Below are 26671 nucleotides of genomic sequence, written 5' to 3'. Positions count from 1 at the left end.
GTTGGGCCCTAAAGAATGTGACATGTTGTGCATCTGGAGAGCAGCCGTGATTCTGGGGTGGCCTGCTGTGGACTGGGGCTGGGACTGGAACTGGTACTGTCTTTTCATGGGCGGGGGGCTGGGGTGCTCGCTGACTGTGACCTAGTGGACTCGGCTGTTACTATCACCCCGTGCCACCTTGTTACACATACTCCTGGCCACATTTTGACTATGTGTGGGGCCTTAATTAATAGAAATCAATTAAGGGAGACCGTACTTGTCTAGTCAGAATGTGGCTAGGAGCATGCATGTCGCATACTTGACCTGACATGACCTCCCGCTTCTGGCACCGCAGTACCCTAGTAGCACATGATTTGAGAATTCACAAGTCTGTAGTCACAAAAAGTGACTGCAGACTTTTGTGCCAAACCTAAACAGCAACCCCTTTAAGTGGACCACTCTGCTTAATGAATTAGGTGCCTCTGTTACCTAGGGATTGGAGTACAATTCTGTAGTAAATTATGCCACTAAAGTGACATAAATTATGATGAATTTAAGAGGCTATATCCATATTGGTGTACCTAGTCAGGACTGGTGTGTAATGCCAAGTGTCAATATTTTTGCTCATCTTTTGAGTTGTACAAAAATATTGCAACTTATTACGGTGTTTTAAAATTCTGGTACAAACACCTTAATAAACTTTAGAAGTAATATGCAAGTGAAGATGGAAGTGCTCTGGGCAGAACGAAGCACTTACATAGTCTCGGTTTGGGCTCTATTCTCAGTCTTAAGCCACCATCCAGTTAGTTACCAATGTAAGAAGGGCAGAGTTAGACTGAGAATGGAGACAGAAATCAAGGCTGTGTGAGTGCATCCCAACTAGAGCATTTCTAGCCTCATTTTCATATTACTTCTAATCTAAACACATGTAATCAGATTGGAGAGAGTAGAATGAGTCCACACATTTACTTTACATATAGACATCTTAGAATTATCGTAGATGCACTAAACTTACCACAGTGGTTCTCCCTGAATTGTAAAACATCTTCAGACAACTTTGACTTTATACCACCTCTAGGTTGGTTTATTTTAGATTCCTTTTGCTACAAAATTGTTCCTTAAATATGAATATTTTAGGTCAAATCCTTTCTCTGCAAGAAAGTCCTTTCTCTAGAAAGTTACGATCCCTTGTCTAGCAATGCTCAAAAATGTCTAAAACACCTAATAAGTGTGCAGCGAATGTAATTTCTGTCTCAATTTGAATAATAACTAACAAATGTTTTTCAGATGAAATCAATCAAGATTAGTAAATTCAGTAATTATTAAAATGTTATAATGTAACCATCTCCTCAACTGAGATCCTCCTCATGACTACAGTTAGTGTATACTAAATCTGTGACATTCTCCAAACTGTTTCCATACTAGTATTGGAAGATTTTGAGTAAATGACTTTCCATCTCCAGGAACAGATAAAATCAGGATTATTTTTCCAATATCTGAGATAACAATGTATACAGGCTTGATAATATAGCAGACAACTTGTTCAGTATATAGCTCAGTCTTTTTACTTCAGCTCTCTAATTATATGTATGTTTATACATAATCTTTCATTGATTTCTTATCTATCCCAACAGAGTGCTTCTCTGGAGACAATGATCATCTATTGTCAGTCTGGGAGAAAAGGACCGGGAAACCCAGATTTGTTTACAGTCATGTACAAAGTATTGAAAAGAGTTTAGCTCTAGAAAGACAGAAGATGCCTGAACACAGTTTTCATTCTTCATCCCACTTGAAAATCAGTAAATATATTCATCCCATGTTTGTAAAATCAGCTTTCCCTCGATCAACTCATGACCAGCCACTTAATCTGTTGGCCACAGAAGATACAGATGTTGAAGTGGAAAACATTCCTGTTCCACAGTCAAGTGTAATTTTAGTGGTAAGTGATTTATAATTGACTGTAATATTTGACTGACTAAGCAAATCTAAAAACTAGTCAAATATATTAAAATTGGATATTTACAGTGACAGTGGCATAACTAGTCCGATGGGCCCCGGTGCAAGATTTGGACCGTGCCCCCCATCCTGGTGTATGTATATGCAGCTCTCGCAAAAATTAAGAGACCACTGCAAGATGTTCAGTTTTCTGATTTTTCTCTTTATGGGCATATTTTTGAGAAAAATATAAATTGTTCTTTTAGTCTATAAACTTGACAACATGTCTCCGAATTTCCAAGCAATAATTTTTTTTTTTCTGAAAACGAAAAATGGTCAAAATAAAAAAAAAACACTGCTTTCAGACCTCAAATAATGCAAAGAAAACAAGTTCATAATCATTTAGAAACAACAAAACTAATGTTTTAACTCAGGAAGAGTTCAGAAATCATTATTTTGTGGAATAACTATGATTTTTAATCACAGCTTTCATGCGTCTTGGCATGCTTTCCACCAGGCTTTCACACTGCTCCTGGCGCAAAAATGTAAGCAATTCTTCTTTGTCTGATGGCTTGTGACTATCCATCATCCATATGTGTGTGTGCGTGCCTGTGTGTGTGCCCCTTGTCCTGGCCCCATCCTGGTGTGTGTGTATGTGTACACTATGTTCCAAATTATTATGCAAATAATATTTTTATCAGATTTTCCTAAATGGTCGGTGCAAATGACAGTCAGTCTAATAAAAGTCATCACCCGTTAGAGTAGAGTATACATCGAATTTTATTGAAGAAAGCTCTCAATGATAACAGTATAATTTCCAAAATGAATAAAAACTCAAAATGCACTGTTCCAAATTATTATGCACAGTTGAATTTCTAAACATTTGATATGTTTTAAAGAACTGAAAATGCTCATTTGTGGAATTTGCAGCATTAGGAGGTCACATTCACTGAACAAAAAAGCTATTTAACGCCAAAACATCCTAACAGGCCAAGTTACATGTTAACATAGGAACCCTTCTTTGATGTCACCTTCACAATTCTTGCATCCATTGAACTTGTGAGTTTTTGGAGAGTTTTTGCTTGTATTTCTTTGCATGAAGTTGGAATAGCCTCCCAGAGCTGCTGTTTGGATGTGAACTGCCTCCCACCCTCATAGATCTTTTGCTTGATGATCCTCTAAAGGTTCTCTATAGGGTTGAGGTCAGGGGAAGATGGTGGCCACACCGTGAGTTTATCTCCTTTTATGCCCATAGCAGCCAATGACTCAGAGGTATTCTTTGCAGCATGAGATGGGACATTGTCAGCATGAAGATGATTTTGCTCCTGAAGGCACGTTTCTGCTTTTTAGACCATAGAAGAAAGTTGTCAGTCAGAAACTCTATATACTTTGCAGAGGTCATTTTCACACCTTCAGGAACCTTAAAGGGCCTTGCCAGCTGTTTCCCATGATTCTGGCCCAAAACATGACTCCTCCACCTCCTCGCTGACGTTGCAGCCTTGTTGGGACATGGTGGCCATCCACCAACCATCCACTACTCCATCCATCTGGACCATCCAGGGTTGCTCAACACTTATCAGTAAACAAGACTGTTTGGAAATTAGTCTTCATGTATGTGTGGGCCCAATACAATCATTTCTGCTTGTGAACACTGTTTAAGGGTGGCCGAATAGTAGGTTTATGCACCACAGCAAGCCTTTGAAGGAGCCTACACCTTGAGGTTCGAGGGACTCCAGAGGCACCAGCGGCTTCAAATATCTGTTTGCTGCTTTGTAATGGCTTTTTAGCAGCTGCTCTCTTAATCCGATGAACTTGCCTGGCAGAAATCTTCCTCATTATGCCTTTATCAGCACAAACACATTTGTGCCAGATACAGCCACAAACCTCTTAACAGTACGATGATCACGCTTATGTTTTTGGAAAATTTCTAATGTTTTCATCCCTTCACCAAGGCATTGCACTATTTGATGCTTTTCAGCAGCAGAGAGATCCTTTTTCTTTCCCATGTTACTTGAAAACTGTGACCTGCTTAATAATGTGGAACATCATATTTAAGTAGTTTTCCTTTAAATAAAATCACCTGGAAAACCAATTATCACATGTGTTTAAGATTGATTTCAGTGATCCATTGAGCCCTGAGACACAATACCATCCACGAGTTTATTTGAAAAACAAAACAATTAAATCTTTATTACACTTAAATCCAATTTGCATAATAATTTGGAACACAGTGTATATATATATATAATATATAAAGCTGAATGTGTGTGTGTGTGTGTGTGTGTGTGTGTGTGTATGTGTGTATGTGTGTATGTCCGGGATTGGCATCTGCACCGTTGCAGCTACAGCCACAAAATTTTGCACAGTCACACGTCTGGACCCCGAGAGCGTCATAGGCTATGTTGTGAGGCGAAATTTTAACCCCGTGCGTTCCAATTCACCAAACAATTTTGCCCCTATCTACATAATGGGGAAAAAGTGAAAGGAAAAGTGTTGGAGGCAAATTGACAGCTGCCAGATGTGAACAAGGAGGACTTAAAGAGTGAGAGCTATGGCGCCAAAGAGTATATACCGTACAGTTGCTAAGGTGGGACCCCGACATGGGATAATCACCACACCACCACGGGGATATGAACACACACACAAAATGCGCCACACACTACCATGTGCTTGAACACATACCACCCTCAGCACACATTTCACCACACATACACCAACCTCGCCACATAAAAGTCGAAACACAAAAGTCGCCACTCAAAACTCGCCACACGCAAAATTCGCCACATGCAAAACTAGGCTCACGCAAAACTCGTGACACGAGCAAAACTCACCTCATGGAAAACTCGCCACACGCAAAACTTGCACACGCGGAAAAATTGCCACATGCACAAAAGTTGCAACACATGCAAAAGTTGCCTCACACAAAACTTGCACATACTCAAAACGCACCAAACATAAAACTCGCCACGCACAAAACTCGCCATGCGCAAAACTTGCTGCACACAACTTGCTACACTAACCTGTCACATGCAACTTGACACACAAAAAGTTGCTACATGCATGTCGCCACACAAAACTCATCTCACAAAAGTTGCTACACGCATGTCGCCACACGCAACTCAACACACACAACGTGACACATGAAACTCGCCCTAAAACACACACAAGTCTGCTATTATCCTTCAAAAATAAAAATCTGATTAATAAGCAGACAAACTACAAGAGCAACAAATGTACTATATACAAAAATACAGCAGCTGTCAGTCACATGATCTGTCTATTATGTGTATGTGTGAGCTAATATATACTGCCAAGGGGAGGGCTTCCTGTTGGCTGGGGATTTATCAGGCTCCCAATTTAGCTTGCAAATACTGAGGTAAAAATACTGAGCAAATAACGTGTGAACGCGGTCTAATACAGGAGATGACATACAGATATATACTATGTACAGGGGAGATGACACACAGATATATACTATATACAGGAGAGATGACACAGGTATATACTATATACAGGAGGAGATGACACACACATATATACTATATACAGGGGAGATGACACACAGGTATATACTATATACAGGAGGAGATGACACACAGGTACATACTGAAACCAAACTAAAAGAAAAAAAGTAAAAAAGTCCTCACTAAACAGCGGCTGAATCACTGGTATAGGGTATACAAAGCTTGTTGTGCGTTAATGAAGCCAGTTCATTGGATTCAGGTGCTCATTGAAAAAAGCCAAAGTCCAATACAATATGCAAAAAGCAAAAAAGAGCACTCACCGTCCAAAAGAATTCTTAGTCTTTATTGTGGCATTAAAATAACAGCAGGAACATTTTAAATCTATCAGCACAGGCAAAGGGGTTCCCCGCTTAATTAACCATTTGCAAGCACACCATGATGGTAATGCGGCAGTGTTGCGGTTTGCCGGTTTAGAAAGAGTTAATTTACCTCTTCAAGGTGGGGATCACAATAGGTTGCTGCTTCAAAGAGAGGGGAGATGGATTTTGCGCGTTAATGCTACAGGACCTATGGGTCTCAATGAGAGAACGGACATGTCAGCATTTTTTTAACTCAGTGGGTTTGTTTTCTCTTGGGAAATAATATTGTTTCTATTGGTGTTCGTGTTTATCGTTGTTTCTCTTTTGTTTTTAATGTTGATTTTACCTGAATAGTAGGTTTCCTGGTGTAACAGCTGATGCTGAGGGAGGGGTGGTAACTTCAGGGCGGTTCAGCTATAGAAGGCCCCCTTCCCCCAATTGTTCATAAGACCCGTAGAAGCGCGGCAGCGCGAAACGGCCGTCGTCTCCTGACACTACTGTTCTCCCTGTGGGATCCTGCTGTTATTCTAATGCCACAATAAAGACTAAGAATTCTTTTGGACGGTGAGTGCTCTTTTTTAGTAATAGGTTAAAAATTAAGTAATAAGGAAGCAAGTGCCCATAAAGAAGGTACGGTACCTAATGAGGTAATAGTGTCGCCTAGCAAGTGGCCCGATATTCCAGGTCTGTAAAACAATGAACAATGAGCAGGGGGGATGAAGTGCCTATCATCTTATAAAGGCATATGCAGTGAGGGGCGTCGCAGGGTATGGGATGGTTACCTGTGCCTCTTGTTGTGCAAAGCGGCGCTCCCGCGCCTTGCTGTGGTAGGCGTATGAAGCCCACGGTCAGACCCTGCTATACATACCGCCGGACCGGAAGTCCGCGGTCCGGACCGGAAGTGACACGACGCTGCTAGTGTCTGTACACTGCGCGTGCGCGAGTGTCACCATGGCGATAGACGCTGCAGCCCCAAGCGCCCTAATGGCTGTGTAATAGCTATAACTAAGTTAAGAAGGTGGCACTAAAGGTGGAGCCAGGGTGGGCGGGGGATATACCACATGGTTGATATGGCACCTGAGAGCTAATGATTGGCTATGTAGTAATGTTTAAGTAGCGGCCACACTATTAATGAGAGTTGAGAGAGACAATACGTATGATGTTAGAGGCTGTACCTAATAGGTAAATAGTGTAGATACAGCACCTATGGGCTAACAGTTTGTTATATGGTAAGGTTTGAACGGCATATGTGGGTCCAATTGGTAATGAAAATAACAAAAATCTTTTAACTAGGCAGGGATAGGAGCCTGGGGTGGGGAAAACTCACCTATGATATTGGAAGATTAGCGAGTCTGTAGAGAAACAGAAAAAGGATATTAATAGATATTCACAAATGCCAATTAATCTCCCTGTTGAGCCCCCTGGGGGCCAAGGTGTCTAGCTTGTGGATCCAATATGTTTCACGTAATTTGAGCAATCTAATGTGATCGCCACCCCTCCTGGGGCGGGGAACGTGCTCTATAACCTGAAATTTAAGTTGGGCAACTGTATATCTCATCCGGGTAAAATGGTCTGGTAAAGGGAGCCACGTTTTGCCACATCTGATGGTGGACTTATGGCTTGCAATACGATCTTTGAAATGCTGTACGGTTTCCCCCACATAGAGTAACCCACACGGACATTTAATTAGATAAACCACAAAGTTAGAGTTACAGGTGTAGAATCCGCGTATGGGGAAAGATTTGCCAGTTCTAGGGTGAGTTATATTGTCCGACTTGATGACATTAGAACAGGCCGTGCAGCTTAAACAGGGAAAGGTACCATTGCGTTGGGTTGTTAAAAACCTCTGGGTTATCCTTGGGCATGTACTGCCTATATCAGCCCTCACAAGTCTATCCCTGATGTTGGGGGGTCTCTTGGTGCACATCAATGCTGGTTCACTGAAAGAAACGATATTAGGGTAGGCTCTCGCGAGAAGGGGCCAATGCTTTCTGATAATAGTATATGCCTTAGGCATGAGGGGGTGGAATTTGTGATCAAATGGAAGACTATCCCTGGACCGGATTGTGGGGGGAGGAGGAGACGGTGCCAGGACACACCTCCTTTCGGTGTTGAGGAGCCCCTTCGGGTAACATCTCACTTGAAATTTATGGGCCATTGTGTCCAGTCTGTTATCTTGGGTGTTGGGGTCAGTTACAATGCGTGTGACTAGTGGCTCTGGAGTGGCAGCTAGTGTAATGCAAGAGGCTATTACAGTCCGTAGGTTTGCAGTAGATGTCCGTTGACAGAACTCCATTAGTGTCCTTAAGGACCCTAGTATCCAAAAAAGGTATCGAGGTGGTATCGTGGTGAATAGTGAATTGGAGTTCTGGGGAAATGGAATTCAGATGGAAATAGAAGGAAAGAAGTGACTCTGGCGTACCAGTCCAGATGAAGAAGATATCATCTATAAAGCAATGATATCCCAGGACGTGTTGCATAAATAGATCATTAGAAAGAGATATGGGAGACCTCAAAGTGGTTCATGAACGCATTTGCATAAGCGGGCGCGAAGTTCGAGCCCATCGCTGTGCCACACTTCTGAATATAGAAAGTGTCTCCATATAGGAAGTAGTTTTCGTACAGTACCAGGTGTAGGAGATCTAGACAAAATTGAATAGCGTCGCTGGACATAGAGGACAAGCTCAATAGATATTTTGTGGCTTCCAGGCCTTTTTCATGTTGGATCGAAGTATATAAGCTATTGACGTCGAGGGTGACCAGAGTGCTGTCAGAGGGGACTATTCCTATTTCATTAATCACCTTTAAAAAATGCCCAGTGTCGAGGAGGAAGGCCCTAGTTGATTTAACCAGTGGCGTCAGTATCTTCTCCAGGAAGGTGGAGAGAGGGGAGAGAACAGAATCTGTGGAGGCCACAATGGGTCTCCCCGGGGGGTCATGAAGACATTTGTGGATCTTTGGTAGTACATAGAAAACTGGTTTAACAGGATGGCTGTTGGTAAGGAAAGTTACTGTTTTTGGTCAATGATGTGCCGTGTAAGATATGTATCAAGTACTTGGCGAATCTTATTGCCAATAGTGGTCACCGGGTCTCTGGGGAGGGGGACATAGGTATTGTGATCTGATAATTGACATGTTATCTCGTTCATATACTGAGTTTTGTTCATTATCACAATAGCTCCACCCTTGTCTGCTGGTTTAATAATGATCCTGTCATTAGAGTGAAGAGATGAGATAGCCTGTTTCTCAGTGAGTGACAGATTAGAGTGTGACGGAAAAAAGCCCAGTTGTTGTTGGTGTGATAAAGAATTAACCTCACGATCCACCAGAGAGATAAAGGTCTCAGTGGGATGATGTGTATGAGGAGGACAGAAACTACTGCGGTTAAAGAGGCTGAAAGAAAAGATTGACAATTCCGGTGTATAAGCATCCTCTCTGGGTATAACCGGATTACGATTCAAGTCCGAGGAGAGGCCAAAATGGGTTTTTAGCCGAATAGTCCGATAAAAACGTTCAAGGTCCTTTTTTAGCTGAAAAGAGTCCCAGTTCGGTGTAGGGCAGAAGGGAAGACCTTTCTGTAGGACCGAGAATTCAGCAGGGGAAAGGAGATGGTCCGAAATGTTGATTATCAGATTTGATGCCTCACCTGAGAGCGTGTGGTCATCCTTTCTCCTGGATCGCCTTGTGGGTGATTAATGAAATAGGAATAGTCCCCTCTGACAGCACTCTGGTCACCCTCGACGTCACTAGCTTATAAGCTTATATACTTCGATCCAACATGAAAAAGGCCTGGAAGCCACAAAATATCTATTGAGCTTGTCCGCTATGTCCAGCGACGCTATTCAATTTTGTCTAGATCTCCTACACCTGGTACTGTACGAAAACTACTTCCTATATGGAGACACTTTCTATATTCAGAAGTGTGGCACAGCGATGGGCTCGAATGTCGCGCCCGCTTATGCAAATGCGTTCATGAACCACTTTGAGGTCTCCCATATCTTTTCTAATGATCTATTTATGCAACACCTCCTGGGATATCATCGCTTTATAGATCATATCTTCTTCATCTGGACTGGTACGCCAGAGTCACTTCTTTCCTTCTATTTCCATCTGAATTCCATTTCCCCAGAACTCCAATTTACTATTCACCAGGATACCACCTCGATACCCTTTCTGGATAATAGGGTCCTTAAGGACACTAATGGAGTTCTGTCAACAGACATCTACTGCAAACCTACGGACTGTAATAGCCTCTTGCATTACACTAGCTGCCACTCCACAGCCACTAAAAATAGCCTATCACGCTCTCAATTTAACACAGTCACATGCATTGTAACTGACCCCAACACCCGAGATAACAGACTGGACACAATGGCCCATAAATTTCAAATGAGGTGTTACCCGAAGGGGCTCCTCAACACCGAAAGGAGACAGGTCCTGGCACCGTCTCCTCCTCCCCCTACGATCCGGTCCAGGGATAGGATTCCATTTGTCCACAAATTCCACCCCCTCATGCCTAAGGTATATACTATTATCAGAAAGCATTGGCCCCTTCTCGCGAGAGCCTGCCCTAATATCGTTTCTTTCAGTGAACCAGCATTGATGTGCACCAAGAGACCCCCTAACATCAGGGATAGACTTGTGAGGGCCGATATAGGCAGTACATGCCCGAGGATAACCCAGAGGTTTTTAACAACCCAACGCAATGGTACCTTTCCCTGTTTAAGCTGCGCGGCATGTTCTAATGTCATCAAGTCGGACAATATAACTCACCCTAGAACTGGCAAATCTTTCCCCATACGCGGATTCTACACCTGTAACTCTAACTTTGTGGTTTATCTAATTAAATGTCCGTGTGGGTTACTCTATGTGGGGCAAACTGTACAGCATATCAAAGATCATATTGCAAGCCATAAGTCCACCATCAGATGTGGCAAAACGTGGCTCCCTTTACCAGACCATTTTACCCGGATGACACATACAGTTGCCCAACTTAAATTTCAGGTTATAGAGCACGTTCCCCGCCCAGGAGGGGTGGCGATCACATTAGAATGCTCAAATTACGTGAAACATATTGGATCCACAAGCTAGACACCTTGGCCCCCAGGGGGCTCAACAGGGAGATTAATTGGCATTTGTGAATATCTATTAATATCCTTTTTCTGTTTCTCTATAGACCGCTACTAGAGTGTGTGGTGAATTTTATATTCTATTTGTCTTCCAGAAACTGGCAGTAGGTCTGGGAGTTGAGCTTCACTCCATCCTCAATCCAAAAGGTCCCACAAGTTTATCTTTGATGTTACCAGCCCATACCAGTACCCCACTTCCACCTTGATGGCATCTGAGTCGGAGTGGAGCTCTCTGCCCTTTACTGATCCAGCCTCTGGCCCATCCATCTGGCCCATCAAGAGTCACTCTCATTTCATCAGTCCATAAAACCTTTGAAAAGTCAGTCTTAATATATTTCTTGGCCCATTCTTGACGTTTTATCTTATGTTTCTTGTTCAAAGGTGGTCGTTTCTCAGCCTTCCTTACCTTGGCCATGTCCCTGAGTATTGCACACCTTGTGCTTTTTGTTACTCCAGTAATGTTGCAGCTCTGAAAAATGGCAAAACTGGTGGCAAATGTCATCTTGGCAGCTTCACGCTTGATTTTCCTCAATTCATGGGCAGTTATTTTGCGCCTTTTTTGGCCAACACGCTTCTTGGGACCCTGTTGGCTATTTGCCATGAAACGCTTGATTGTTCAGTGATCACGCTTCAAAAGTTTGGCAATTTCAAGACTGCTGCATCCCTCTGTAAGACATCTCACACTTTTGGACTTTTCAGAGCCCGTCAAATCTCTCTTCTAACCCATTTTGCCAAAGGAATAGAAGTTGCCTAATAATTAAGCACACCTTATATAGGGTTTTGATGTCATTAGACAACACCCCTCCTCATTACAGAGATGCACATCACCTGATTTACTTAATTGGTAGTTGGGTCTCAAGCCTGAACAGCTTGGAGTAGGACAACATGTATAAAAAGTATCATGCAATCAAAATACAACTTGCCTAATAATTCTGCACAAACTGTATACTATATACAGGAAGAGATGACATACAGGTATATACTATATATAAGAGGAGATGACACACAGGTATATACTATATACAGGAGGAGATGACACACAGGTATATACTATATACAGGAGGAGATGACTTACAGGTATATACTATATACAGAAGGAGATGACATACAGGTATATACTATATATAAGAGGAGATGACACACAGGTATATACTATATACAGGAAGGGATGACACAGGTATATACTATATAAAAGAGGAGATGACACAGGTCTATACAGGAGGAGATGACATACAGCAGGTACATGCTATATACAGGGGAGATGACATACAGATATATATATATATATATATATATATATATATATACAGGAGATGACATACAGGTATATACTATATATAGGAGGAGATGACATACAGGTATATACTATATACAGAAGAGATGACATACAGGTATATACTATATACAGGAGGAGTTGACACAAAGGTATATACAATATACAGGAAGAGATGACATACAGCAGGTATATAGTATTTACAAGGGAGATGACTTACAGGTATATACTATATACAGGGGAGATGACATACAGGTATATACTATATACAGGAGATGACATGCAGGTGTATACTATATATAAGGGAGATGACAAACATGTATATGCCGAGGGGAAAATGAGAGGTGTGAGGTGAAAATGAGAGGTGTGAGGTGAAAATGAAAAGGTTTGAGTGCAAAATGAGAGGAATGAGGGAAAATAGTGGAGTGATCGGAAAATGACAGATGTGAGGTCGAAATGACAAGTGTTAGGGGGGAATGAGAGGAGTGAGGGGGGAATGAGAGGAGGGGGGAAATAAGAGGAGTGAGCAGGAAAATGAGAGATGTGAGGGGGAAAATGAAATATGTGAGGGGGAAAATGAGAGGTGTGATGAGAAAATGAGAGAAGTGAGGTGCTATAACTAACCACAGATATTTACTATGCCCTGGCAACGCAGGGCTCTTCAGCTAGTATATATATATCCTCGATCCTGATATTTATTTCCCTTGTCCTGGGCCACAACCTGGTATATATCCCACATCCTGGTATATATGTCCCTTATCCTGTGCCACATACTGGTATATATCATCCACTGCACGACCAGCTCTATCCTCACCTACTGTATCCTCACCCATCCCTTGTAGATTGTGAGCCCTCGTGGGCAGGGTCCTCTCTCCTCCTGTACCAGCTGTGACTTGTATTGTTCAAGATTATTCTACTTGTGTTTATTATGTATACCCCTCCTCACATATAAAGCGCCATGGAATAAATGGCGCTATATTAATAAATAATAATAATAATAATAATAATAATTCTGGTATATATGTCCTTTATCCTGGGCCCCACCCTGGTATATATATCCCCCGTCAGGAACACCGCACTACACTTGCTAACTGAGCCAGTGCGTGTGTTCTGAGTAACCAAACTGTGCACAAAGATACCTGTGGAGCAGGGCAGCAGGGATGAAGATGCGTGCTTCAGACAAACAGGACCTGAAGCACGTGACTTCTGGGGGCGTGGTCTACTCAGGAGATCTAGGAGGTGAAGGAAAACTCCTAGAAGGATAACTACCGGACAAAGTTATAAAGGGGCAAAGACAGAATGGATAGTCAGAACATAGCCAATAGGTCATACACAGAGAGGGCAGCGCAGTACAAGAGAAGCAGGCAGAGGGTAGTCAGGACGTAGCCAAGAGGTCATACACAGAGAGGTCAGTACAGTACAAAAGGGGCAGGCAAAACCCATAACAGGGACACAGCCAAATCAGAACCAGACAGACGAAACGTAGCACAGGCACAAAGCACTGGCACAGGTGCAACAGGGTCAGACACACTCAGCCAAGGGTCAGAGTATAAACGACAGGGAATGGCCCCACAATGAGGCTATAAGAAGCCTCCCAGAATCCCAGAGTGAGGCCAACCATGTTAACCCTAAAACCACCTAATCCCAGAATCTTAGACCATGACACCCCCATTCTTGTATATGTACCTCTTTCTGCTGCTGTTCTTTAACCCCTTCATGACCGTGGGATTTTTCGTTTTTCCGTGTTCGTTTTTCACTCCCCTCCTTCCCAGAGCCATAACTTTTTTATTTTTCCATCAATTTGGCCATGTGAGGGCTTATTTTTTGCGAGACGAGTTGTACTTTTGAACTACATCATTGGTTTTACCATGTCGTGTACTAGAAAACGGGAAAAAAAATCCAAGTGCGGTGAAATTGCAAAACAAGTGCAATCGCACACTTGTTTTTTGCTTGGCTTTTTTGCTGGGTTCACTAAATGCTAAAACTGACCTGTCATTATCATTCTCCAGGTCACTACGAGTTCATAGACACCTAACATGACTAGGTTATTTTTTACCTAAGTGGTGAAAAAAAATTCCAAACTTTGCTAAAAAAAAAAAAAAATTGCGCCATTTTCCGATACTCGTAGCGTCTCTATTTTCCATGATCTGGGGTCGGTTGAGGGCTTATTTTTTGCGTGCCGAGCTGGCGTTTTTAATGATTCCAATTCGGTGCAGATACGATCTTTTGATTGCCCGTTATTGCATTTTAATGCAATGTCGTGGCGACCAAATAAACATTATTCTGGCGTTTCAATTTTTTTCTCGTTACGCCGTTTAGCGATCAGGTTAATGCTTTTTTTTTATAGATCAGGCGATTCTGAACGTGGCGATACCAAATATGTGTAGATTTGATTTTTTTTTCTTTATTTATTTTGATTGGGGCGAAAGGGGGGTGATTTAAACTTTTATATTTTTTTTATTTTTTTCACATTTTTTTAACTTTTTTTTAACTTTTGCCATGCTTCAATAGCCTCCATGGGAGGCTAGAAGCAGGCACAGCACGATCGCCTCTGCTACATAGCAGCGATCTGCTGTTCGCTGCTATGTAGTAGAAAATCAGGTGTGCTGTGAGCGCCGACCACAGCTACCAGCGATCAGTAACCATAGAGGTCTCAAGGACCTCTATGGTTACAATGGAGAAGCATCGCCGACCTCCGATCATGTGATGGGGGTCGGCAATGCCGTCATTTCCGGCCGCCCGGCCGTCACTTCCGGCCGCCCGGCCGGATGCGGTAGTTAAATGCCGCTGTCTGCGTTTGACAGCAGCATTTAACTAGTTAATAGCGGCGGGTGAATCGCGATTTCACCCGCCGCTATTGCGGGCACATGTCAGCTGTTCAAAACAGCTGACATGTCCCGGCTTTGATGCGGGCTCACCGCGGAGCCCTGCATCAAAGCAGGGGAGCTGACATCGGACGTACTATCCCGTCCGATGTCAGTAAGGGGTTAATGTATAGAAAAAATTAAACAATTATACTCCCCTCCACTCCCCTGCCACTCCTATTCTGAGGCTGGCAGCTGGCTTCAGTGGGCAAGCAATGAGAGAACATGATGTCACTGCCATGCTTCCCCAGTCTTGTGGATGCCGACATCAGCTGCTGGCCTCTGATTGGTGGCATCATTTATGGCAGCGCATGGACCTGACTGGTCTCTGTGCCGCACTACTCTTCAGCTAAATACGCGTCCAAGGACGTACATCTAGTTGAAGTTTGTGTGGGCGTCGGCTGGTCCCTCACTCTCACGGGCCCAATTGTGCCAACTTTGGCTGTGTCGGTTACGCCCCTGTACGGAGGTGGCTTGCCCAATTTTTGGAGGTAATAGTGGGAATCCTAAACCATCAATTATCCAGAGATGCAGAGATCTAGTGCAAAGTTAATCTCTGAAGGATAGGGACAGATTCTTAAATTTTCATGAAGCCATGCTGAGTGGATGATTCACTATCTCCCACCACCACTGCTACTACTAACAGCTGTGAGCAACATGTTTAATCATACATATCATCATATAAATGGTCAAAACATGGTCATACATTTGTATACATGTGTAACTGCTGTTAGAATGTTTGGGAAAAGAAAGCCATCCATAGAGTGACTGTCCCGTGCCAAAATTGCTATAATAGATGCCAAAATGGAACCAATTATATCATTTTAAGAAAAAAAACTTCACGTCACCAATTATAGCAATATAAAATCTAGAATCAATAACCCATCAGGCTTAAAGGTTTTTATGACAAAAAAAAAGAAAAGATAAAGAGTTTTTTCTTACTACTGAGATGTAAATGCTACCCCATATTCTAACATCTCTAATTTTTCCTTACCAAAATCTAATCAATGTTTTTGTATCATGAGGATTCTTTTACATGATGGTATTTCAGCCAGTATGAGTGGGTCTGAAACGCACAAGAAGAACACATTTTTCAATTTTTTTGTGTGTGTGTATTCCACTCCTGGTTTTGGCTTTTAAATTCTGATATCAAATATAAGGGTTGGGGGTCACTTTGGGAATATTGATCACAAAATAATAAGTTTTCATGTCTCCTTTAATAAGATGTGTAGTAGAGGGGTGACAAGGACACTAAACTTCAGGAGGGCAAATTTCCAACGGATGAGAGATGATCTTGGTGCAATTAACTGGGACGATATCCTGAGACCTAAAAATACACAAAGAAAATGGGAGACGTTTATTAGCATCCTGGATAGGACCTGTGCACAGTATATACCGTATGGGAATAGACATACTAGAAATAGGAGGAAACCAATATGGCTAAATAGAGCTGTAAGGGGCGCAATATGTGACAAAAAGAAAGCATTTAGAGAATTAAAGGAAGTAGGTAGTGATGAGGAATTAAATAAATGCAGAAAATTAAATAAATTCTGTAAAATGCAAATCAAGGCAGCAAAAATTGAGACAGAGACTCATTGCCAGAGAGAGTAAAAATAATCCCAAAATATTCTTTAACTACGTAAATAGTAAGAAACTAAAAAATGATAGTGTTGGCCCCCTTAAAAATAGTCTGGGTGAAATGGTGGATGAGGATGAGGAAAAAGCCAATATGCTTAATTACTTTTTTCATCAGTATTTACAAAAGAAAATCCCATGGCAGACAAAATGATCAGTGATAACAAAAATTTCCCATTAAGTGTCATCTCCTTAACCCAGCAGGAAGTACGGCGGCGTCTGAAAATCACTAAAATTGACAAATCTCCGGGCCCGGATGGGATACACCCCCGAGTACTGCAGGAATTAAGTACAGTCATTGATAGACCATTATTTTTAATCTTTAAAGAGTCCATAATAACAGGGTCTGTACCACAGGACTGGCGTATAGCAAATGTGGTGCCAATTTTCAAAAAGGGGACAAAAGATGAACTCGGAAATTATAGGCCAGTAAGCTTAACCTCTACTGTGGGTAAAATCCTGGAGGGCATTCTAAGGGATGCTATACTGGAGCATCTGAGGAGGAATTACCTCATGACCCAATATCAGCATGGGTTTACTAGGCACCATTCCTGTCAGACTAATCTGATCAATTTCTATGAAGAGGTAAGTTCCGGACTGGACCAAGGTAACGCAGTGAACGTAGTGTATATGGACTTTTCAAAAGCTTTTGATACGGTGCCACACAAAAGGTTGATACATAAAATGAAAATAATGGGGATAGGGGAAAATATGTGTAAGTGGGTGAAGAGCTGGCTCAGGGATAGGAAACAAAGGGTGGTTATTAATGGAGCACACTCGGACTGGGTCGCGGTTAGCAGTGGGGTACCACAGGGGTCAGTATTGGGCCCTCTTCTTTTTAACATATTTATTAATAACGTTGTAGGGGGCATACAGAGCAGAATTTCAATATTTGCAGATGACACTAAACACTGCAGGGTAATCAATACAGAGGAGGACAATTTTATATTACATGATGATTTATGTAAACTAGAAGCTTGGGCTGATAAATGGCAAATGAGCTTTAATGAGGATAAATGTAAGGTCATGCACTTGGGCAGAAGAAATAAGATGTATAATTATGTGCTTAATTTTAAAACACTGGGAAAAACTGTCACTGATAAAGACCTGGGTGTATGGGTGGATGACAAACTCATATTCAGTGGCCAGTGTCAGGCAGCTGCTACAAAGGCAAATAAAATAATGGGATGCATTAAAAGAGGCATAGATGCTCATGAGGAGAACATAATTTTACCTCTATACAAGTCACTAGTTCGACCACACTTAGAATACTGTGCACAGTTCTGGTCTCCAGTGTATAAGAAAGACATAGCTGAACTGGAGCAGGTGCAGAGAAGAGCGACCAAGGTTATTAGAGGACTGGGGGGTCTGCAATACCAAGATAGGTTATTACACTTGGGGCTATTTAGTTTGGAAAAACGAAGACTAAGGGGTGATCTTATTTTAATGTATAAATATATGAGGGGACAGTACAAAGACCTTTCTGATGATCTTTTTAATCATAGACCTGAGACAGGGACAAGGGGGCATCCTGTAAGTCTGGAGGAAAGAAGGTTTAAGCATAATAACAGACGCGGATTCTTTACTGTAAGAGCAGTGAGACTATGGAACTCTCTGCCGTATGATGTTGTAATGAGTGATTCAGTACTTAAATTTAAGAGGGGACTGGATGCCTTTCTTGAAAAGTATAATGTTACAGGGTATATATACTAGATTCCTTGTTAGGGTGAATCCAGGGAACTAGTCTGATTGCCATATGTGGAATCGGGAAGGAATTTTTTTCCCCAATGTGGAGCTTACCCTTTGCCACATGGGTTTTTTTTTTGCATTCCTCTGGATCAACATGTTAGGGCATGTTAGGTTAGGCTATGGGTTGAACTAGATGGACTTAAAGTCTTCCTTCAATCTTAATAACTATGTTACTATGTTACTATGTTATTTAAATAATACTGACATACGTGGTCTTAGGGTATCTTAACACTTCACTTTAAACGATGCATTTTACTTTCCCAGTGAAATTAATTTTAATTTTTGAAATCTCTTACACAAGTTATTATTTTTTCTTTCCAGAGTTGATGCTTTTTCAAATCTACAGCATGTCAATTCTTTCAGTATTTTGCAATGTTTTTCACCCATTCTGATGAATGGGATGAAACATGCATCTAAAATGCATGGAAAAATGCCTTTTTTATGTAGCATTTTTCCTGTCTAGAGATACATTTTTGATGCTAGCAGAAAACACTTAATGTGTGCACATACAGTGAGGAAAAATAGTATTTAGTCAGCCACCAATTGTGCAAGTTCTCCCACTTAAAAAGATGAGAGAGGCCTTTAATTGACATGATAGGTAGACCACAACTATGAGAGTCAAAATTGAGAAAACAAATCCAGAAAATCACCTTGTCTGATTTGGCAAGATTTAGTTTTCAAATTATCATGGAAAGTAAGTATTTGGTCAATAACAAAAGTTCATCTCAGTATTTTTTGTTATATGTTCTTTGTTGGCAATAGCAGAAGTCGGACGTTTTCTGTAAGTCTTCACAAGGTTGGCACACACCGTTGGTGGTATGTTGGCCTATTCCTCCATGCAGATCTCCTCTAGAGCAGCGATGTTTTGGGCCTGTTGCTGGGCAACACAGACTTTCAACTCCCTCCAAAGGTTTTCTAAGGGTTTGAGATCTGAAGACTGGCTAGGCCACTCCAGGACTTTCATATGCTTCTTACAAAGCCACTCCTTTGTTTCCCTGGTGGTGTGCTTGGGATCATTATTATGCTGAATGACCCATTCGCATTTTATCTTCAATGCCCTTGCTGATGGAAGGAGATTTGCACTCAAAATGTCATGATATACAGTTAGGTCCATATATATTTGGACAGAGACAACATTATTCTAATTTTGGTTCTAGACATTACCACAATAAATTTTAAACAAAACGATTCAGATGCAGTTGAAGTTCAGACTTTCAGCTTTCATTTGAGGGTATCCACATTAAAATTGGATGAAGGGTTTAGGAGTTTCAGCTCCTTAATATGTGCCACCCTGTTTTTAAAGGGACCAAAAGTGATTGGACAGATTAAATAATTGTAAATAAAATGTTCATTTCTAGTACTTGGTTGAAAATCCTTTGTTGGCAATGGCTGCCTGAAGTCTTGAACTCATGGACATCACCAGATGCTGTGTTTCCTCCTTTTTGATTCTCTGCCATGCCTTCACTGCAGTGGTTTTCAGTTGCTGTTTGTTTATGGGCCTTTCTGTCTGAAGTTTAGTCTATAACAAGTGAAATGCATGCTCAATTGGGTTCAGATCAGGTGACTGACTTGGCCATTCAAGAATATTCCACTTCTTTGCTTTAATAAACTCCTGGGTTGCTTTGGCTTTATGTTTTGGGTCATTGTCCATCTGTAGTATGAAACGACAGCCAACCAGTTTGGCTGCATTTGGCTGGATCTGAGCACACAGTATGGCTCTGAATACCTCAGAATTCATTCGGCTGCTTCTGTCCTGTGTCACATCATCAATAAACACTAGTGACCCAGTGCCACTGGCAGCCATGCATGCCCAAGCCATCACATTGCCTCTGCAGTGTTTTACAGATGATGTGGTATGCTTTGGATCATGAGCTGTACCACGCCTTCGCCATACTTTTCTCTTTCCATCATTCTGGTAGAGGTTGATCTTGGTTTCATCTGTCCAAAGAATGTTCTTCCAGAACTGTGCTGGCTTTTTTAGATGTTTTTTAGCAAAGTCCAGTCTAGCCTTTTTATTCTTGATGCTTATGAGTGGCTTGCACCGTGCAGTGAACCGTCTGTATTTACTTTCATGCAGTCTTCTCTTTATGGTAGATTTGGATATTGATACGCCTACCTCCTGGAGAGTGCTGTTCACTTGGTTGGCTGTTGTGAAGAGGTTTCTCTTCACCATGGAGATTATTCTGCGATCATCCACCGCTGTTGTCTTCCGTGGGCACCCAGGTCTTTTTGCATTGATGAGTTCACCAGTGCTTTCTTTCTTTCTCAGGATGTACCAAACTGTAGATTTTGCCACTCCTAATATTGTAGCAATTTTTCAGATGGTTTTTTTTCTGTTTTCGCAGCTTAAGGATGGCTTGTTTCACCTGCATGGAGAGCTCCTTTGACCGCATGTTTACTTCACAGCAAAACCTTCCAAATGCAAGCACCACACCTCAAATCAACTCCAGGCCTTTTATCTGCTTAATTCAGAATGACATAATGAAGGGATTGCCCACAACTGTCCATGAAATAGCCTTGGAGTCAATTGTCCAATTACTTTTGGTCCCTTTAAAAACAGGGTGGCACATGTTAAGGAGCGGAAGCTCCTAAACCCTTCATCCAATTTTAATGTGGATACCCTCAAATGAAAGCTGAAAGTCTGAACTTCAACTGCATCTGAATTGTTTTGTTTTAAATTCATTGTGGTAATGTCTATAACCAAAATTAGAAAAAGGTTGTCTCTGTCCAAATATATATGGACCTAACTGTATGGCCCCATTCATTCTTTCATGTACACCGATCAGTTGTCCAGGACCCTTTGCAGAGACACAGCCCTAAAGCATGATGTTACCACCCCCATGCTTTACAGTAGGTATGGTGTTCTTTGGATGCAACACAGCATTCTGTCTCTCCCAAACACGATGAGTTTGGTTTCTACTTTGGTTTCATCAGACCATATGACATTCTTCCAATATTCATCTGGATAATCCAAATGCTCTCTAGCAAACTTCAGACGGGCCCGGACATGTACTGGCTTATGCAGGGGGACACGTCTGGCACTGCAGGATAAGAGTCTCAGGCCCTGGCGGCATAGTGTGCTACTGATGGTTTTTGCTCACCATTCTTGTGATCATTTTGACCACACGAGGTGAGTTCTTGCTTGGAGCCCCAGATTGAGAGAGATTATCAGTGGTCTTGTATGTCTTCTATTTTCTTATTATTGCTCCCACAGTTGATTTCGTCACACCAAGCTGCTTGCCTATTGCAGATTCAGTCTTCCCAGCCTGGTGCAGGGCTACAATTTTGTTTCTGGTGTCCATCGACAGCTCTTTGGTCTTCACCATAGTGGAGTTTGGAGTGTGACTGTTTGAGGTTGTGGGCAGGTGTCTTTTATACTGATAACAAGTTCAAACAGGTGCTATTACTACAGGTAATCAGTGGAGGACAGAGGAGCCTCTTAAAAAAGAAGTTACAGTTCTGTGAGAGCCAGAAATCTTGCATGTTTTTAGGTGACCAAATACTTATTTTTCACCATAATATGCAAAATAAATCTTGCCAAATCAGACAAGGTGATTTTCTGGATTTGTTTTCTCAATTTTGACTCTCATAGTTGTGGTCTACCTATGATGTGAATTACAGGCCTCTCTCATCTTTGTAAGTGGGAGAACTTACACAATTGGTGGCTGACTAAATACTTTTTTTCCCCACTGTACCCTTAGTGCAGAGAATGTCGTGAGACCTCTGGAGATTTAATTTAATGACAAAATACAGTATTTATAATCAGCATTTATAAATTCATTGTGCATGTTTTGTGAAAGGATCTGTATTATGACTTTTATAGTACATGTTGATAAGATGCACACAAATCATTATACCACATTGCTACATTGTTTCATTTTTTTCTTCTAAGTATTATTCAATTGGAAACCTAAAAATTCAGGATTGACTGCTTTTAAGCAGTACCTGTTACCAGATCAAAAATTGTATTTGCGCTGCTTCCCTTCGTATTCCGCTTTATAAAAAAAATTGGAATACTGTTCCAGAGATATTGGTCCTCTTAATTAGTTCTAATTTTTATCAATTTTTTTTCATCAAGAGTGTTGTTCATAGGGTAATAATGCAGAACAGCCTAAAGACATGCACCTGAGGATTCCTGTGAACCAAACACACTTGGTAAAGACCATAAAAATTATCATCAAATAAAAACGGTGATATCTTTGGAACCATAAGGCAGATTGAAGAAAAATAAGAATTCTCAGAGGACTAGCGAGAATAACATAAGGCAGATTGAAGAAAAATAAGAATTTTCAGAGGTATAAGGAGAATAAAATAAGTCCAAAAGGTTTTGTTCAATCCATAGTCATATTATAGATTCTGAAAGTGTCTTCAATATTATGTAGAGATCTAAGAGCTTAGATAAGGAGATTTCTTTGGTTCCTAGTCCCCAACATTGCATATGCTATAGCATATCTTTTTCTGCATGTGGCATGATTATACATGCAGAATAATTACAAAGTGGAGTGTACTACAGCTGTCATAAATGAACATAAGGAGTAATGGAATAAAGTGGATGTATCATGAGTTAATTAGAAGCTCTATTTAGCAGTTTGCTGGATATTTAATTAAAACGTCAGCCTTGAATATCACAATTTACCATCTTTATTCATTAAAAATGAATTTAAGCCATTTCCAAACAACGATTAATTAACTGGCATATGAAATCTTTTTCTGTTGTGTTTACTTAAAATTTCATGGATTAGATGTATGATATATTCATAGTAATTGTAATTGTTGGTATGCTAAAATAGGTCACAGTTGGAAGAATAGTAGAATAGTTCAGTAGAAAGCTGAAAGATCCTCCAATGTGATTAGTTTCTAACATGAGCATTGACCCAACCTGAACCAGACATTGTAGTAGATGGCATGGTAATTTATCTGTTAGTTCTTACTGATGGCATGACACTTATACGCAATGACAATAGAAGAGTGTTCTCAACAGTTAAAATATTCTGTATAGCTGTAGTGTAAGTCTCAATATTATTACCAAAATGTAACTCAAGGTTAAGACCACTGTTTGGCCACATGTAGACATGTAATGTATAAACATTACCAGATTGTTTAAACTGGTCTTTCATTTTGGGATATCTTGAGCCAGTGACAAAGTACACAAGTATAATGTCTTATTCTCAGAGTGCTTGCCCTAGTTGTTTTCCAGAGTGCCAGTTATGGGTGTCCTTATAAAGTGCCAGCTACACCATTAAGGTTGACTGAGGGTAAAAACTATTTTAATGTACAGAGAATACATTCTGTTTCACATGAAATAAGGAACATGCATATATTTGTCACACTTCATGATGGCATATACAGTTGATGTAATTACATAACATCAAAACTGTTGACAACTATTACCTCTTAAAGTAATTGTTCTACATTGTGACTTCTATTATAAATATATCATTTCTGCCATTTACTCTCTGTAAGTACTTAAAGCCAGTGTTATTGCCAGGACTAAAAGCTGCCATACACATTAGATGGCTGCCGGTCAAACAGTGGTTCAATACATGGTTTGGCCAGCAGGAATTTCAGCTGGATCCCCCATACATGAGAGCACTCTTAGGCTCTTTATGAGAAAGCCGCCGTCATCAGACATGTTTGGCGGTGGCTTATTTCCAAGAGAAAATACAATCAGCAATCCAAAAATCGGACTTACCAGATCAATATTTACCCCACAATAAATTATCAAAGACCCCAATACTCATTAGACTGGCGGACGAACTCGTCGATATAGGGGGGTTCAGCCAACATCAGTTTAATATGTATGGGCAGTTTTCTAGTCGAAACTCAATTACCAAACATTGTTGTAAAATGAAAATGCTCCGTCTATAAAAATAAAATTGTTTCTAAGGCCAGTAATTTGGTTACACTGTTTGTGGTGTCCACTAGAGGCTACCCTACTTCATCTTCAGTAGAAAATATTACAAAAGAACTTGTAAATTACTGCAATGGAAACTGATGGCTATGAGACTATGCTATTTATCAGATTTATTTCCTCTAAAGGGGTTCTTACTGCAATTTTTTAGAGTGATAAGGCTTTACAATGCAGTCTCTGAAACATTAAAGCCCATGATCCTTATTGTATGGATCACTGATTGTTTACCCATGTGTGTCCATGCAGTGAGAATGAATAACTCAAAAACTCAGAATTTGGACATGCGTGTGTACACAAACCCATTCATCCTTACAGAACGACCCCAGAGGTCTCTGCTTTGCCAAAATATTGACAATATGATGTGCAAAGTAGACATATATGCAAACTAAGCAGAAAGTAAAGTCATCTTAAACAAGTAAATTTTTCCTGCACTACAATTATTTATTTATTTTACTTATATATATAGCGCCATTAATTCCGCAGCGCTTTACAGACATTATCATTGCTGTCCCCGACGGGGCTCACAATCTAGATTCCCTATCAGTATGTCTTTGGTGTGTGGGATGAAACCGGAGTACCCAGAGGAAACCAACGCAAACATGGGGAAAACATAAAAACTCCTTGCAGATGTTGTCAAATATAATTTATTTTATATAGTTATAATTTTTAGATGAGTATTTATTTACTTCTATAATAGTGGAAGGAAATGAAGAAACCCTTCCATGTCAATGCATACTGTACTATAAAATAAAGTAGATATACAACTGAACTCTTTGCTTTGATCCTATGTCTCTTCAAATATCTTTAATCTGAAAATAAGTAGCCGCTTTTTTTGTATTCTATGATGTAAAATGAATACTATTCTATGTATTTTAGCCATAGGGCCCAAATCATTAATGCATTTGCACTTTTATCCTGTCTACATCTTGATGTTTTTCACTTGTTTTCACTTGGCACTTAATCCTTCTTTTAATTTGCGCCTTTTTAAAGCCTATTTTTATTAGCCTGTTTTTTATGTTCTCCATTGCGGATAGAATTTGGGGTTCCCAAATCTTTTCTACTGATTCATCCAATCACAAAACATTTGTGCAAATGTACTCCAGCACAAGTTGGAAAAAAGGTTAAGGACAAAACTGAACAGCAGTTCAAATTTTGCACAAAAAATCATGAGCCGCATGCAACATTTTTAAGAATCTAGCTGATTTTTTTATAAGTCACTTTATAGTGACTTATAAAAAAATGCAAATAATGAGTCTGGCCCATAGTATATTAACCCCTTCCCGACCCATGACGCCACGTAGGCATCATGAAAACCCGTGCCAATCCGACCCATGACGCCTATGTGGCGTCATGGAAAGATCGCATCCCTGCAGATCGGGTGAAAGGGTTAACTCCATTTTCACCCGATCTGCAGAGACAGGGGAAGTGGTACTTTAGCCCAGGGGGGGTGGCTTCACCCCCCCGTGGCTACGATCGCTCTGATTGGCTGTTGAAAGTGAAACAGCCAATCAGAGCGATTTGTAATATTTCACCTATGAAAATGGTGAAATATTACAATCCAGCCATGGCCGATGCTGCAATAGCATCTGCCATGGCTGGAGACCCCGATCTGCCCCCCCCACCACCCCACCGATCGCCCCCCCAACCCCACCGATCGCCCCCCCAGTTGTCCTTTCTGCCCCGATCTCCTGTCCGATCCCCTCCTCCCTCCTGTCCGCTCCCCCGGTCCTCTTGTCCGCTCCCCCGGTCCTCCGATCCCCCCCCCCCCCGTGTTCCGATCCCACCCCCCCATACTTACCTAGCTTCCATGTCCCTCCCGGTGTCCGGCCGTCTTCTCCATGGGCGCCGCCATCTTGGAAAATGGCAGGCGCATGCGCAGTGCGCCCGCCGAATCTGCCAGCCGGCAGATTCATTACAAGTACATTTTGATCGCTGTGGTAGGTTCTATCACAGCGATCAAAATAAAAACATAATAAATAACCCCCCCCCCCCCTTTATCACCCCCATAGGTAGGGACAATAATAAAATAAAGAAAATATATTTTTTTCTTTTTCCACTAGGGTTAGGGTTAGAACTAGGGTTAGAACTAGGGGTAGGGTTAGGGGTAGGGTTAGGGTTACGGGTAGGGTTATGGCATGTGCACACAGAGCGGATCGGCCGCGGATCCGCAGCGGATCGGCCGCGGATCCGCAGCGGATCGGCCGCGGATCCGCCGCGGATCGGCAGCGGATCCGCAGCGGATCCGCAGCGGATCGGCCGCGGATCGGCAGCGGATCGGCAGCGGATCCGCAGCGGATCCGCAGCGGATCGGCCGCGGATCCGCAGCGGATCGGCCGCGGATCCGCAGCGGATCGGCCGCGGATCCGCAGCGGA

At 41.5% G+C, this 26671-nt stretch overlaps 1 protein-coding gene across 1 annotated transcript in view; it reads left to right on the top strand.

Moving 5' to 3' along the window:
- The window catches only part of PTPRR (protein tyrosine phosphatase receptor type R), a 393781-nt gene that overhangs the window by 99456 nt on the left and 267654 nt on the right, over nt 1-26671 (top strand). Inside the window, exon 2 of the mRNA XM_077265278.1 lies at nt 1614-1918. Within this exon, the coding sequence (XP_077121393.1) occupies nt 1614-1918 (305 nt within the window). The remainder of the gene's footprint in view (nt 1-1613; nt 1919-26671) is intronic.

The sequence above is a fragment of the Ranitomeya variabilis genome, chromosome 5, assembly GCF_051348905.1.
Source record: "Ranitomeya variabilis isolate aRanVar5 chromosome 5, aRanVar5.hap1, whole genome shotgun sequence".
In the NCBI taxonomy this organism is placed as follows: Eukaryota; Metazoa; Chordata; class Amphibia; order Anura; family Dendrobatidae; genus Ranitomeya; species Ranitomeya variabilis.
This window is presented reverse-complemented; position numbering and strand designations above follow the sequence as displayed.